General features: G+C 34.6%; 1 protein-coding gene across 2 annotated transcripts in view; it reads left to right on the top strand.

The window, feature by feature from the left end:
- The window catches only part of syn3 (synapsin III), a 176,607-nt gene extending 167,350 nt beyond the window's left edge, over positions 1-9,257 (top strand). The window contains exons 11-14 of one of the 2 annotated variants that reach the window (XM_088644757.1): positions 3,825-3,962; positions 4,393-4,456; positions 4,891-5,092; positions 6,212-9,257. In XM_088644757.1, coding sequence (XP_088500883.1) covers positions 3,825-3,962; positions 4,393-4,456; positions 4,891-5,092; positions 6,212-6,344 — 537 coding nt within the window. In that variant the 3' untranslated portion in view covers positions 6,345-9,257. The remainder of the gene's footprint in view (positions 1-3,824; positions 3,963-4,392; positions 4,457-4,890; positions 5,093-6,211) is intronic. The other variant, XM_088644758.1, reaches the window with a different exon arrangement.
- The last annotated feature ends 7,105 nt before the right edge of the window (positions 9,258-16,362 follow it).

Raw genomic sequence — 16,362 nt, 5'->3', positions numbered from 1 at the left:
AAAAAGAGGCAAGAAAAAAATATCCCATATCAATTACAAATAAATTGACCTTTTACAACACATGGTATGTAGCATGATAATAGCATGTTCAGAAACTTCAGTATTTTGTCATTTAATGTCTGTTTTATAAATGTCATATGCTGTATGTTAAATTAATATCTCGACATAAAACATGATCAATCAACAGAATTGTAATATTAAAGAAACTGGACAGTATCTGCACAGTTAAGTTTATATTATCAAATATTGTTGTATACAGAAAATGGTGACAACAGAATTGAAACCAGTCAACACATAATAAATGTTTAAGGAATAGTTATACCTGTTATAAATGTATACCATCATACATTTTTTCTAAAGGAAAATGTTAGGTACAATTTATAATTCATACCTTAACCAAAGACAACTTTAAGTGAATCACTGTGAATAACTAGGATATAGTAAAGGTATAGTTAAAATATTTTAGAGCATAGTATAAAAACACATTTATTCAATTAGGAAGGGTTTCCTGTTTTGGTGTTCAGTTCAGCTCAATGGTGTACAGAAAAAATTGACAGTGATTCACTGTATTACAAAAAAAAAGAAATCTCAAATGAGAGCACTATAAACCTTTTTAAATTACAAGAAACAGTTATATTAATATTCAACAAAATCAACACTGACATGTCTTCTGTGAAATGAATTAGAGACCTGTAAATAAGAAGGGTGTATCCAATACAGATAAAGGCCACATTTATTTGAAGTTTCACTCTCTGGTTGCTGGATCCAAACCTCAACCACTCTGGTTATGACTAATAGGTAACACCACCCTGTCTTATGGTATTCCCACTAGAAGACATTTCATTGCAGCTTGTGCTAGAAAGTTGTTTGTATGAAGAGGTTTAAAGCTGAGGTTAAAACAGGAAAAAGCATTTTATTTTATGTCTGTATTTATGGTTCACCAGCCTTATTCTAATCATACTTTGGGATACTAGTTCATTTAACATTGACTGAATTTATTTGTGATGGCCATTTTGTTCCTATTTTAAAGCATAATGGCTTTCATATTTCCATGAGTGTGACTTCAAATAATGGAAACTCTCTGTACTTGAAGTCTCTGCATGTGTAAATTGTGAAATATACTTCTTAGTTCCTACTGTTAACCTGTAGCTTTAACCTTAACCTTGTGCTTACAGTATGTAAAAACCTGCATATTGTGTGCTGATATTGAATTAAAATAATAATTTTAATATTTGTTTTGCTTTTTTAACTTGTAAGTATACACTGGAGATTATCCTTGAGGAATTTAGATTGGATTTGTATCTCAAGAAGTCACAGTTGAAGATCTTGAGCTCTTACATCCTTTAACATATATTGACATCCTTGTAAACCTTTTACTTAACATGAAAACGCCATTGTTTGGACTGCGGGATAGTATAAGAAATAACCAAATGGCTCAATAACGGTAGCTTTGAAGGAGGTTTTAATTTGTCTCTCCAGGGCAGGTGGGAATCCCCTTTGAATGCCCTTTGATTACAACTTGAATGTCACCTGATTGAGTTCCGGGTTTGTGAAAATGTTAGGGTTTATGTACAGTATTACTCAAGGGATCGACATCTGATTTCAGAGGAATTTAATTCCCTACAGATGCTACAGTATTACTTTATTTTATTATAGTAATCCATTATGTAAAGGAAAAAAAATCCTGCATACTGTAGTGAGCAAAACCTCATTTTAATTGTCTGATGAAGGAATTTTAGTGTGGGACAGATTGGCAGGCTGACTAAAGAACTGCAATTACAACTGATCTGCCACGAGAAGTCGCTAAAGGGTCTCTAATTGCTGTAAATAGCCACATTGGGTGTTAACATTTTATTCAATTATTAGTGATGGGTGAAGAAATGCAAATTCTCACAATTCAGGATTTTGTTTGGTAAAAAAAGAAGTTGCACAGTGCTAGTGGTGGTGATTTTTTAATACTTTGTTGTTGGACTAAAAAAAACTGAAACAAAGCCTCTTTCTTTGTCAACTCTTAGAAATTTTCATGTGTGTAGATTCATGGGATTACCCTAGTTCAGAGCAGCTTCTCCCTGTCACAGGGAGAAAAAAATATTTATCAGCATTTAAAATTGATGTGTCTGCTTTAAAATGTAAAAAATGTTTTGCTTTATATTACTACAATTTGTAGTGAATTTTCAGTCATTACCTTTAAATTGTACCTGCTTGTAGGACAATGTAAATTTTATTGTTACATTGCAAGGCCCACAAGAGTTTGTAGTGATTTTCAGTGAACAGAGGTGGGTGTTTTAAAAAAAAAACATTATGAATGTTATTCATAGTCTTTATTGGTGTCTATTCAGTAGCCTTGATTCTGGTCATTTTCTGATACCCATTGCCTTTATTCACTTACACTCTTTGTGGTTTTTTTTATTGAACTGTAACTTTCCCTCGGTATAATTCAGTGATTTTACTTAACAATCATTTTCCATAATTAGGGGCTATTGAGATGTACTATTGTACCAAGTAATAAAGAAATAAAGAACTAAAGAATTTGTGGTCATAATTAGTCGATAATTGCATCTGCAATTTAAGAAAAGCCCACTTACCATTTTTTCTTACTGGATTCTCACTCTAACGCACTGAGGATTAAAACATTTGAATGGTTATTTGACTTTATTTAATTTTTTTAACCATAGTTTTTAAAATTTCAGATACATTTCAGCAGTATTTAATTTTTTTAAACCATAGTTTTTAAATTTCAGATACAATTGACTGTTGCGTTAGTGCATCTACTGTATCTTTCTTGATGCTTTTACTAGTTTTACAGTTACAGCCACCTGCTGCCACCAAGTGTTAGAAATAGGGATTGTTTTGAAGAGTTTTTAAGTGACACAGATGTTTTTGTAACATAAAACTATATTTTCAAGAGGTCTTTAAATCATGAGGAAACACATAATGATGATAATATGTGATTTTGTAAATTAACTGATAAAAGGTATACATTTGTAACATTATGAGGTTTATCATTTGTGGAACATTTGGACATGTTCAGTCGTTGAATAGGATATTAGTGAAGATTACGATTGACCTTTTTGAAGTCAGACAGAAGCTTTAATTCTGTCTAACCATAATAAATATCTATAATTAATTGCAAATATAGTACATGAACGTGGAAATTATAAAGAGTCCCATCTTCTCTGAAGCTCCAGTCTCATTGTTAACAAATGTTATGCTATTAGATTTTCTAACAGTATGTTTGGTTCTTCTTTATTTACTTACACTTTTTTTGTTTTTCATTTATTTAACATGTATACAGAGATTTTGTTTATAATTTTGTAATATATTCATAGTTTCTGGAAGTTAACAAACCATCCATTGGCTGTTCCCACTACGGTAGTTGATGTTCTTTTTCTTTGGAATAGTACTGTGTTAACAGACCTACAGTAGTTGTAAAAACTTGCAACTTCATTTTTGGCAAGTTTTGAAAGGAAAAAGTTACCAGAGGTCTAGTCTATGGTTCCATTATAGATTTCTTCAAACAAAAAATAAGCAGGGACAGTTAAATCTTGAGTTTAGACCTCCCTTCTGCACATCTGAAAACCACAAGAAGGGAAAAAAGCTCATAAGCATACAAAATATAGTCAATGGCTCACTCTAGTGGCCAGTCTTCCATATTTGAATATTACATTCTCTTTTTCATCTGCGCTAAAGTACACAGAATAAGAGGGATACAGTTCATCTCCTCAGAATTTGTTTATTTTCTATATATTTGCCAAGTAATAACATTTTAATATTTTGTGTAACTATTTTTCTATGAATAAATGAATCCTGCTTTATAATTCCAGGTTATGGACAGCTCTATGCCTCTGATTGGGGAGCATGTGGAAGAAGACAGGCAGCTAATTGCAGATCTTGTTGTGAATAAAATGAGTCAGCTTGTAACTGGTCAAATATCACCTCAGAAGCCTGTTTCTTTGTCCCAGGTATTTTTTGTCTCTTTTTTCTAGTCCTACCCATAGTAGAACCTTCATATGCTCTGTTTAAAAAAAATGTTTATAAAGAAGTATTCGGCTGAAGCAGAGACTGATTTTGGAACAGTGTAAGGGTTTCATACTTTTGTACTTTCTTAAATATAAAAGGATATAAGACTCTTAGACCTTAGTGAAATTAGAAGCTTAATTTTGTTTCTGCTATACAAGAATATAGTTTTGTATAGAAATTGCCCATATTATAACATTGATTAAGGAATTTTAAAACGTTCTCATGTAGACAATTTTTCTTTAACCGATCCTCTCAATTTCAGTTTATTTTGAATACCAAAAATCACAATTGAAGTGCACAGCAAACAGGAAGCATTAAACAGATGTTCTTTCTTCTTTCATACCTCCTCATAAATACGTTTCACTCCAACAGGTTCAAGTACAGTCCCAGCCCCAGCATGGACCACCAGCTGGCCATCCCAAACCTGCAGCCCAAGGTAAGCTCCCTCCTCATCAGCATATTGATGAATACAGTGCCCAACAAGAACAAAAACATACAGTACAGTATGTACTGTAATTACTGTTTATAGACTGCTTAGTCTAATTGTGATGAAGAAAACAACTATTACAAAGAAAGTCTGCATAGGAAATGTTACATTTTGTACAATGTACCTTTTTTATCATTTCCAAAACCTATGTCAAGTATGTTTGAGTATTTCTCTTTGTTTTTATGTTTTGGAATTTATATGCAATTGTACAAATCTCAGCAATCAGCAAAATCAGCAATCCAAACTAAATTACAATAAAGACAAATACAAATATACAAGAAACAAATTAGGAACATACCATTTTAGCTCAGAGGTACAGTATATGTTGGGGTGAGGTTTATACACAGTGGTAGATATGACTGCAGTGCTTATGTGTTTGGCAGGTGGCCCTCGATCAGGATCCAGTTCACCAGCTCAGTCCTCCCAGGGGTCACCCCAACGTGCCAGATCTGCAAGTACATCCCCCAGCCAAGCCTTCCAGCCTGGCCCCTTCCTGCAACAGCAGCCTAAGCCAGCAGCACAGGGAGAGGGCACCTCTCAGACAGGACCAGGGGCGGCTCCACAGAGACAGCCCCCGCAGCTAAAGTATGTCTAGACATAGCACTTGCTAAGGAAAGATGTGCTTAAACCACTTTACTCCAGCTGTTGTTTGAACTTCTGAAGAACACATCCAAACTTAGCAAAATAACTAAAATGCGACAATCTGTTATAATTTTGTAAAGACTAACAAGTGCATCTTCCCAGATGAATAGTTCCCTTGCCACTTTTCTACGAAATAGATCCCCAGTTCAGGGTTACTTTCAATTAAGGAACACTTGAATGTATTATATCCTTGAAATAATATGCTTGCACTACCAAAATGATCTTTGTTAATCAGTTTTAGCCTGTCGAATTTGAATATAGTCATCAGCATATATAGTATACAGCAAATACAGTACTTTTAATGAATATAGTCATCAGCATAGGCGGTACTTTTAACAAGTTGTAGGGAACACACTCTTTTGCTAGGAGTGATACCAAATTTGGTCTAAAAAAGATGACACCACAATTGTATTCACCTTCATTTACAGATATGCCTGATATGTTACAATCATAAGGGAGTAGTAAACATCATCTATATTGTTTTAAGATTTTTTCTTATTTGTTGCAATTTGTTGCATGTGTATCATGGTGATTTCTGTGTGGCTCTTTCACTTTACACTGTAGTTTCATTGATCATACTAAGTACTGTATACAATCATGTATGGCTTCTGAAAAGAGTTCTAAACATTTTGGAAAAGTAGACAGCTATCTAATCAGTGACAAACAAATCTCCAATCAGAGGTTAAACCTATAGTGATTGTATGTTTAATACACTTCGTACAGTAGATTTAAATAATGTATTTGTTATTTTTGGTGAAATGTTTGTTTGGCTTTATTTTGAATACTTAATTTAAAGTCAAATAGTAATCTTAAGAAAATGCAACTTACTGTAGGTTAATCACACATAATGCATAACAGAATGTTTTTAAGTTAAAACAAAGAAAGTCCTAAACTAAACTTTTATTTTTTTTGTTTACAAGTGTTCCCTACACAGAGGGGTTTATTAATAAATATAAAAATGAAACTCCCACCCAAGTCCTGAGCAGACACACTCTAGGAGATGTAAGGTACCAGATAATTAACCTTCAATATGTCTGCTTCTTGCTTCTGTTTGTGTTTCAGTAAATCCCAGTCTCTGACAAATGCCTTCAGCATTTCCGAAACCCTGCAGCGTGGCAATGCATCCGAAGACGAGGCCAAGGCAGAAACTATAAGAAGCTTGAGGAAATCATTCGCCAGTCTTTTTTCTGATTAATTTTTCAAATTTACTCAGGCAGAACCTTACAAACATACAGTACAGTATGAAGGAACCTGAAACGTGGGTCCTCCATTAAGTCAGGGGGATAATTTAATCTATGCTGCTCCCCTAATGACCATGACGACATGACAGAATTCATAAGCCATTTTAGGAAAAAACAACATAATGATGGTAACTCTTAAGTTGTCTCAATGAGCCCTTTTAATTTTTCTTGTTTAATGTTTCTCTTTGTGGTAATTTATGATTAAGGTAACACTTGGTGTATATTTATTGAATACTTAGATACTTTACTGAACTCTATGGACTCTGATTATTATATACCGTATCCTAACAAATAATAGTATAAATGCAAAATATATGTTGTTCATGTTCACAACATTGCAGTTTCCAATGCCTAAAATACAGATATTTCTTCAGTTAAGTTTTATACTACATTTGAAACTTGGTACTGTACATCTTTAACGGTGATGGATCAGCCCTCTCCTTGCCCCAGGAGAACTGTGGAATAACTGGTTTTCATTAGAACTTGAGGGATTGTGAATGAAAAAATCTATAAATGACTATAAATGGTACCAAAGCTGCTGGCGATACCACTTAACATCTGTGCAGCTCTCACCTGTGGCAAAGAGTCATACCTGTTTTCCTATAGAGTGTGCCTACTGACATTATATTTACTTTTTATCAACATTGTACAACAAGTGGGTTTTTGTGTTAGATGCTTAAGTCAACTTCTTTAAAACTAGAAACTTTTAATTGTATTTCTACATTTGTTGATCTTTTTAGAACTTTTGTTTATGATTTGGAAGAGTGACTCTTCACCATTTTTTCCTGCAACCAGTAGCCTGAAGTAATATGTAATATGTATAGTATCTAACATGATTTACAGTATATACAACAAGTATCTGGAAAAAGGAGGACCTGCTGTATAGTACAGTACATGTACAGTACAAAAAGGGCTAACTGGTATTTAAATACAGTACATAATTAAACAATTACAGTCTTTTAATAATGGGCTTTGTCAATCCAATATGAATTACACAATACATCTAGTGCAGGATTTGTGTTTTTTTACTTTTTTAAGCCTGCCCTTTATCGAGGAATTAGACTTGCTTGGAGTGGCAAAGAGGAAAGAAAAGATCTTTCTCCTTCTGTTGTTTATCTGTACCAAAGAAAACAAGCGAACTACAGAGCAGATTATTTCTGTGTAGATTTCTATGCATGATTGAAATTTAAAAAGAAAAATCATTTTCTTTTTGACAAATTTACCTTACAGTAGATTATAGTGTGACATAAACTTTATCTTAGTGATGCAGAACTTTACAGAAACATTTTACATAAATCAAATTTGACAAGCTAAATGAATACTGTTAATTTACAAAACATGTAGTGTGTAAATATTTCCTAAAATAAGCCATAACAAACATATATTTGTGTAAGTTAACATGCATTATAGTGTTTCTTTAAATCAAGACATTGCTAGCTTATAAAAATTATTATACAAAAGGATAACAACATAGGTAAATGTTTTTATGAAGTGTGTTTGTTTTTAAAAAAAGATATTAAATAAAATATTTGTCTGGCAACCGTTAGAACTTAACAATGAAGGCAAATATCTCAAACTAGCTTTAAAGACACTAGGTCTTCCAAACTTATATGAATGCACACTGAAGCAGTCTAATTTAATCTTTTTGATTTTACGTTTATTTAACATCCCTATTTCTAAGCATCAAATGGTAATAGTTCATCCGTAGCAAGTTGAGAATGGACACAGATCCATGGCTTTCTCTGTTGCACAGCAAAATGGAGATTTCCCAGCTAGCTCTCTGCAAACTTGGCCAGGGTTTCAACTGCCAATAGAATTTCCTCCTCTCCATCAGCAGGCATCAGAGACTCAACATCTTTACACAGCTTTGGATCCAATCTCCTTCACCTCTGTAGTATTATTATTTTACTATTTAATCATTTCTAATGTATTTTAATGGTGAGCCATCATACTGTACAATTCTTCAAACAAAAAACATTTTAGATAGAAGTTAGTTGGAAACCTTATAAGGTTTGCTTAAAATCTTCTGGATGAATGGTGTTTTTTAATCACACGAGATTTAATTAACTTGACTGGGTCATTTGTTGTTTCTCAAGTTGCTTTGAAAACCATTTATGTCAGATTGTTCTAGCTGATGATGGCTGTTCCATCACATGGATAATTGTAACACTTTGAATTCAATGATGAATGTAATAGAAGCTATAAAGTATGATGTTACTACTGATTATGTCATAATGTTTTGGGTATGGATAACATATTCCTTTTATAACTTGCTAGTATTTAAAAAAAAACTTAATTAGCCGTTCTTGCAATGTAATTCAGATTTAATGAGCTTCCAGTATTGGTTGCCTTTAAAAATGGTTGCAAAATCATAATGGATTTGTGAAAAAACTGACTTTTTACAAATCCTAAACAATTTCTAAGCATGTTCTCCACAGCAATCCACTGCCATCTGTAAAGTGTCAGACTCATTCCTGTTCAAAACTGTTAAAAATATACAGTTTATAATGCTGTTATAATTTATTGAGTCATTTATATTTTTTCAACAATTTCTCTTCTGTTGCCATTGTTGGTGTTGAAGTGTTTTTCATACACTACATACTATAGGTGAGTTTGTGTTTAATGGAAGGTTAGTATTTCACCATAAAAGTATTGTGTTCACATCAAACACTTATTGATTATGCTTCACAGTTTGGCTTGCCTACATCTGACAATTTGATCCAGATCATATACATTAATTTCTAATTGTATCTCCTGCTTTTAACGATACAGCACCTTTATGACATATTTTATGAGAAAAATGGCATGTTAGCATTCCTCAGAAGTGTTGTAATGGGTGTGATTGGAAATAAAGGCCTAAAACAACACCATGGTTGAATGAACCGAACTTTATTCAAGAGTGAGTTGTGTAACTAAACTGGCCTGATAAAACACCTCAAACATTCAGCACCTTTCTTCATTGGTCCAATCAATTCAGGTCATATACTCCTCCTAGGCTCTTCAACTTCAACATCTGGAAGTATCATATTTCAAGGATTTCTCCTTGTCTGCTCAGTAGATACAGTTATTATTACAATAATCAGGAACAAACGCCACAGTGACCCATGGTGTACAGTATGTTCACCTGCATCTCAAAACTCTCTTGTCACTCCGGAATCATTGCTTACTTTCACTGTATGTTTCTAATGCATATCCTAAAAGTAAGATTTGAGGATGCCAATACACAAAATAAACAAGATTCACAGAAATTGAAGTATATACAGATAGCATATTTTAGCATCTAACATCCAAAATGTTTGCATATTGGTAAAGTTATGTTCATTCAATGTCTTGAATGTTTGGCATCTGGCATTATGGTATAGTGCTGGTGGCATGGCATTTATTCATGCAGACTACAAGATAGATTGAATACATACAGTAGCTGTCATTAGACAGAAAAGCAAATGTAATCAGGTATCTAAAAGACTTTGGGATTATATATAGAAAAGGAAGGCATGAAATTTCCACCCCCTCTTCCAGGGGTTTTTATTCTTGGTTATTTAGAATATGTGTGCTTGGATAAAATATATTCCATTTTCCAGACCTGGTTTATTTTTTCAAATTGATACGTCTGGCAATACGTTAACCAAAAGGTTACTTGCTAACATTTCTCCAGCAGTTATGTTTTTTGTGGCAGCCTTAAAACAACTGCAGAGAGGTAAAATCACTTCTTAACTCTTAAAATTCAATGTTCATGTGAAAAACATGCATACTGTATAACTGCTGACCTCTTTGTAAGACTTTCTTACGTAAATATTTTTATCACAGTGAAACCACACTGTTGGGAACATTTTTCTTTGAAGAACGAGTGCCAGAGTTTTTTGGCCCTACACATGGAATCTTGAAACCTCGGATATTTGATTTATCTTCACTAGGATAAAAGCTTGAGAACAAGCATAACTCAGGTATTCCTGAGGTGTACATACAATGCATTAGAGAGGCATAGTTACTAGATAAGTCTGTGCTTAGGACATCCTTGATTTGATTTAATTTTATTTAGTCTTAAATTAAAATAAACAATAGAAGGAAAGTAAGCCATTGATTTCAAGCTCAAAGAACCTTGTACAGGCTACAACTGTAGTTAAAAGGAATGTTAAGTGTAAAAATTCAAGATAATAACATTAAACGCACAAAGGACTCCCAAAGGCAGTGTTTCAGTGGCTAGAGTGCTAGAGTGGTTTAAGAGATTTTTTTCACAAGAAAATGACAATATTTAGAGAATGTTAATGAATTTCATCTAGGATTCTGAGCCCCCTGACCTGGAGATTTTATATCTCCCAGACATGAGGGTTTGAGAAAGAGCAACAGTACTGTATAACTGAGTTTAAATTTCAAATGATATATTTATTGCCAGCATTGACTGCTACTGACTGACATTCACAGCTCCTTTTACAATTCTCCATTTAAGGCAATTACTTTAAGTTGTTCCCCTGCTTCTGTTTTAGAGCAAGACATGGCACACAACAGGAGAAATGTATTTGTAATCCCTAAAATTCCTTCAGGGCTCAAAGTATGGTATATTTGTGTTGGCACTGACACTAGCTACAGAATATGGAAATTATCATAAATTGGATGACTTCCATCCTAAACTGGTCATTATTTTATGTTCTAAATCTTGAAGGACTGGGGATAAACTTGCATTCATAGAAGACTAATAGATATTGCAAATCTGAGTGATACTCTTGATATAAATGCAGTGAATGAAAAAACAGCATAAAAATTACAAGACAAAAGCTGGCATAGTTCTATTACAAAAAAACCTGTCTATCATAGTTCCTTATGGCTATGTGTCAAGTGGTCCAAAAGGTTCCAGCAGAAATGAGGACAAAAAGGGCCTGTACATTTCACTTTTTTTTTATATTTAATCCACGACATACAGTAACATTTTTTTTCTAAATAGCATTAATAACTTAGAAATAAACATCTTAAACCGAATTAAAAACTTTAGTTGTATACTTAATTTAAAAAGGAAAAGTACAATGAGACGGTTATAATACCTTGTAAAAATTGATCAAAATAAGAAACTTTCATTGAAAATTTATATTATATAGTATCATTACATATATTGTATATATACTGGTGGAAAAAGAAATGCAACACCTCCTCCTCCACACTCTGGCAGTCCGGTCTGCATGGAACAGGGTGAAGAGGGACTCATCCGTGAAGAGGACCTGATGCCACTGCTTATGAGTCCATCGCAGCCTCTGTCTGGCCCAGGTCAGTTGGATGTGATGTCTAGGAGGTGTAAGCAGAGGACCTCTGATAGGTCGCCTTGCTCTAAGGCCAGCAGCATGGAGCCTCAGTGTCCTGTCACTGATGCAGGCATTATGTCTGCCAGCAGTTTCAGCAGCAGTACAGGTGGCAGAGATTAAATGATCTGATACGACTCAGATGGACCAATCGATGTGGAGGTCCTGCTCTGTTGTGGACACTCAAGGGTGACCAGATTTTGGACGATCATCTGTCCTGCTGGTCAGCTTAAACGTTCTCTGCAGTTGGGACACAGTGGAGCAGCTTACTCCATAATGTCTGGCAATGCTGGCACATGACATGCCTGCCTGCAGAATGCCAATGGCCCTCTATCTTGCTTCTGGTGACATTCGAGGCATTATGGAATGCACAGAAAACTGACTCAGTGTGGCCTTTCATGTGATTGGCTAGTTGCAATACCTCACAGCTGTATTGCTGTTCAGAGGGATTACAACAAATTAACAATTTTTTGTTAAAGTATATAAGCTATGACTATAGTTTTCTCACTCCAGAAAATGGTGCGTTTTCTTTTTTCCATCAGTATATATTACATACATACTCCATATCTATATGTTATTTCTCTTTAACTATCTATGGATGCTTTTATCTAAAAGTTAGATTTAGATCTAGGTGGTGTGCAGTCACATATAACCACTTACCAGGGACCAATAACAAATACTTTTCACTTTTTAATTTAGGTTGATAGTTTGTATTTGATAGTTTGTATTTTAACGTGGCATATACTATATGTGGAAAATATGAAAGGTTTGCATTACTGCAAGCTGTACCGAATGCTGGAGTATGTCTAACCTATCCTTAAAGTTGATAATAAACCCTTACAATCCATTGCATTTTATAAAAACATTTTTATTAAATTATGATCTCTAAGTAAAATCACAATGAAAGGTAAAGAAAAGATATGTGATTATCTGAAGAATCCCTCATTTGATGCTGCCAGTATTCTTTCATGTAATCACTCAAACAACTGTTACCCAAACATTTCAACTTAACCGATGGTCTACCATGAAGTTGTCATTCCTGTTTTACTGTATAGGGCTGAAATGTGAACAACAAACAGGAGGGACAGAAAAATTTCAGACTCTCAGCTTCCAAGGCAATTATACCAGAGATGTTTCAAAAGCAAGCTAGGATATAATGAATGTCACTATCAACTCCTGGGAGATTATGGTCCTTGACTAAACAAGATATAGGAATAATACCAAAGAATATCCTGGAAACAAACCTAGCATTTTGACACCCAAAGATATCTAAGCAAGGAAGAAAAATGAAAGCATCAACAAGTGAACAACTTGATATCTCCCGTGACAACACCTGTTCATCCTGCCAGAGAGTATGCGTATAGGCCTTAAAACTCGCCTTCATATTCGAGAAGGATAATGTTGATTAACCAAACTGATTAATGATAAAATGACCAAACTAATGTACAAAATTAGATTAATTATTAATGGTACTTACTATGTTCTTCATAATGTTAAATGATAAGACTCCAGGTGTCTACAATTTTACAGTACCTTACAGGGGTATGAATGCTACTCGTTTTTAATTTTTGTTTTGAGACTGTTAAAAGAGTTTGAGAGAAATGCAGAATTTTCAATTGAAAGTTGTCGGTTCTAGTTTTTTTTTTTTTATTTGAGGTGTTTAATATAACAATGTTGAAAATAGATATGTTCAAAGTGACAGGTTTCGGTAATCAAGGGAAAGGCAGTGGAGCATGAACTTTGAGAAGCTCCAGAAGTTAAAATGAGAATAGACTGATAAAACTTGAGCAACGGTAGGAGCTGTTTTAACATAATGCAGGAACCCTTGTATCTTAATCTAGATCTTTTATCAAGGGAAATTCGAATGCAACATGTCATTTTTAATTGCTTTTGAGACTTACATCACAGTTTTACAATGTGGTTGAATTTGCTATTGCAATAATGCTACAGTATGTGGATAAAAATAAGTCAGGGACATCTTTTTCCAAAAAGTAGAATGAATAAGGTAGAGAGCCATGCTGTTGAGCATGTTACCCTGGATTATTTCAATACATTTAGTCTTAAATTTATTTTCATTTTAATATATACAGTATAGTTCTACCAATTAAATAATTCTACTTAAGAATGTATGTTGTATAATGTATTATACTGTAGCATACCACTCCCTCTTGTGTTGGACTGATCAACATCCTTCTCATCCTTGACCTTGACAGAGTCTCTTTCCTCCCTGTATGACCCTATGAAAGGGGATTCCCCCATCTACTTTTATTCTTTCGGCACGTCTCGCTATGGGAGACTACGGTCACTCTCTCTGTATCCCCCTTTCTGTCTCTGCCCTTGTGACTAGCACGCCCTCTGTAAAGTAAAGGACAATAAACCCCTCTTTTGTTAGAAGTAATCTCATGTGTCCAGACTGCTCTGTGACTTGACTTGACTTGACTTGACTTGAACTTTATTGCCATATGTAACCGGTGCTGGTACAATGGAATTCTTACTTACAGAAAGTCTCTCAATTGTAAAACAAGTGTAAAAAAAAACAAAACAAAGTGCAAACAGTGCATCAAGACAATGTACAAACAAACAATAGACAATGTGCAAGTAAACATGCAGACAGTTTGAATGTAAACAATACAGACTGTGCTATCATCCAGCTCCTGAAATTAAGGTGTAGGGATGTTCATGGCAATACATTAAGGCTTGGTAAAAGGGACATTTTCTATAGACCACCTCTCCTATTAATCAAGGAAGTTAATTGCTTAATTTAATAATTAAAGGTTAAAATACATTTTGTATTTCTAAAGATTCGCCATAATACTGTATAATGTAAGTATACTGATTTAAAAAAAAACATCATTCCATTCATGTATTCATTCTCTAAACCGCTCGATCCTGTTAAGGATTGAATGGGATGCTATCCAGGGTATATCCTGCCTTGCACCCGTTGATTTCTGGGATAGGCTCCAGGTCCCCAGTGATCTTGTATTAGATAGAGTGGTTAGGAAATGGATTGATGTTTGAAGGCTTTTCAGACAGAATGGGGTACTGGGAAGGTTTTTTGTTAGGAATTGGGATTTGGACTGGATCATGGAGGATTTTGTTAAAATTGCATGCAGATGCTTCAGGCTAAGGGGGAGGTGTAATTTCTTCCCTCACAGGAACAATCAAAGTTGTGTAGATCATGTAGGATATTTAGTGGTAGCATGAAGTGATTTATGTAAATTGCATGAATTTCAATTTTCGCCAAATAGACAATCATGTAATCATTGTGGTGAGGGTTTGCTTTCGTATAAGGCAGTGGTTCTCAAACTTTTTGGACCAAGTACCACATATAATAAAGTACCATACATATAATAAATATTATAATAATAAACTTTGATATAGCGCCTTTAAATGTGGCTTCTCAAAGCGTTTTACAGAAAAAAACAAACAACAAATAAAAAAAATAAAAAAGCACCATTTCAGTGAGAGGGGTGAGCCTGTTTAGTCGAGCAAAGCAGATGTGAATTCATTTTTCGAGCCTTGATACAATTCAAAACAGAGTCTAACAGATTTTAAATCGTCAGGCATTTTCTTGATGGCAAAGCTCTCACGGTGAATGTTGCAATGCGTCCATTAATTTCTGGAGCAACCTCTTTAATTTGCTATGTCGGCTTGTCATCGCTCTAGCACCATCTGTACAAACTCCGACACATTTTATCCAGTCGATGCCATTCTCTTCGAAAAATTAATTCAGAAGCTGAAATATGTGCTCTCCTGTAGTTCCTGTTGGTAGTGGCTTACATAACAGAAAGTCCTCATGTGACGTACCCTCAAACTCGTATCTAACGTTAATGAGTGAATTGGCCAAATTGACTACAGACGCGCTCTATCAGTGTACTTTTGATATAATTTCAATAATTCTATGAATGACCGTGTCTTTCAGGGGGGCAGCAGGTCGAGCTGTTTAGCAGCTTTTTCTCCACACATAATACGTGTCAGCTCTTTTGCCAATATTTTATTTTTAAATAATGTTCTTCAAAAATAGTGTGGAGCTTACCTGCTTTAGCAATCCGCAAGCTTGCATTTTTCCCCGTTTCCGTTTTTATTTCCGTATTTATTTTAAGTTTTTATTTCATGCGCATGGGAGCGAAACGCAGAGACGCTCTGTGTATTTTTCTCAAATTAACTTAGGACAGTTCTTAAATATTTTTCTATTATCTATCACGCTTTCCTGTGCTCACAAGATTACAAGCGTTAGTAGCACGTATTCCTATGCATTCCTGTGTTTACAACATTGGCATTGTTCCAAAATCACGCGCATTCTCCTACCTCCTTATTTGCTGGAGATAGTTTTTTTTTTTAATACAATTGGTCACTTCGTCTGTAGCACGCATTCCTATAGGGTGGTATAGAATTACAGAGTATCTCTTGTGTCCACTGAAGTATTAGCGCGCACTGTATCGCAGTACGTAGGCTGCGTATTTGACACGTATTAAAATAGAAAATATGAAAACCGTCCCGATTTTTCAGCGCACACAACAAAGTTCTATGGATCATATGGCATACCAGCTGGCGGCGCTCCGCATACCACTGCTGGTACGCATACCACAGTTTGAGAACCACTGGTATAAGGTATTGCCTCCAGTTTTTGGCCAACAAAGTGAAAAGCAACGAGATGAAGAATCTTAATACAGTATATCTGGAG

This window comes from Lepisosteus platostomus, chromosome 9 (assembly GCF_059453375.1).
Source record: "Lepisosteus platostomus isolate fLepPlt1 chromosome 9, fLepPlt1.hap1, whole genome shotgun sequence".
Taxonomy (NCBI): domain Eukaryota; kingdom Metazoa; phylum Chordata; class Actinopteri; order Semionotiformes; family Lepisosteidae; genus Lepisosteus; species Lepisosteus platostomus.
Note: the sequence above shows the minus strand (reverse complement) of the source record. Positions and strands in the feature narration are given on the sequence as shown.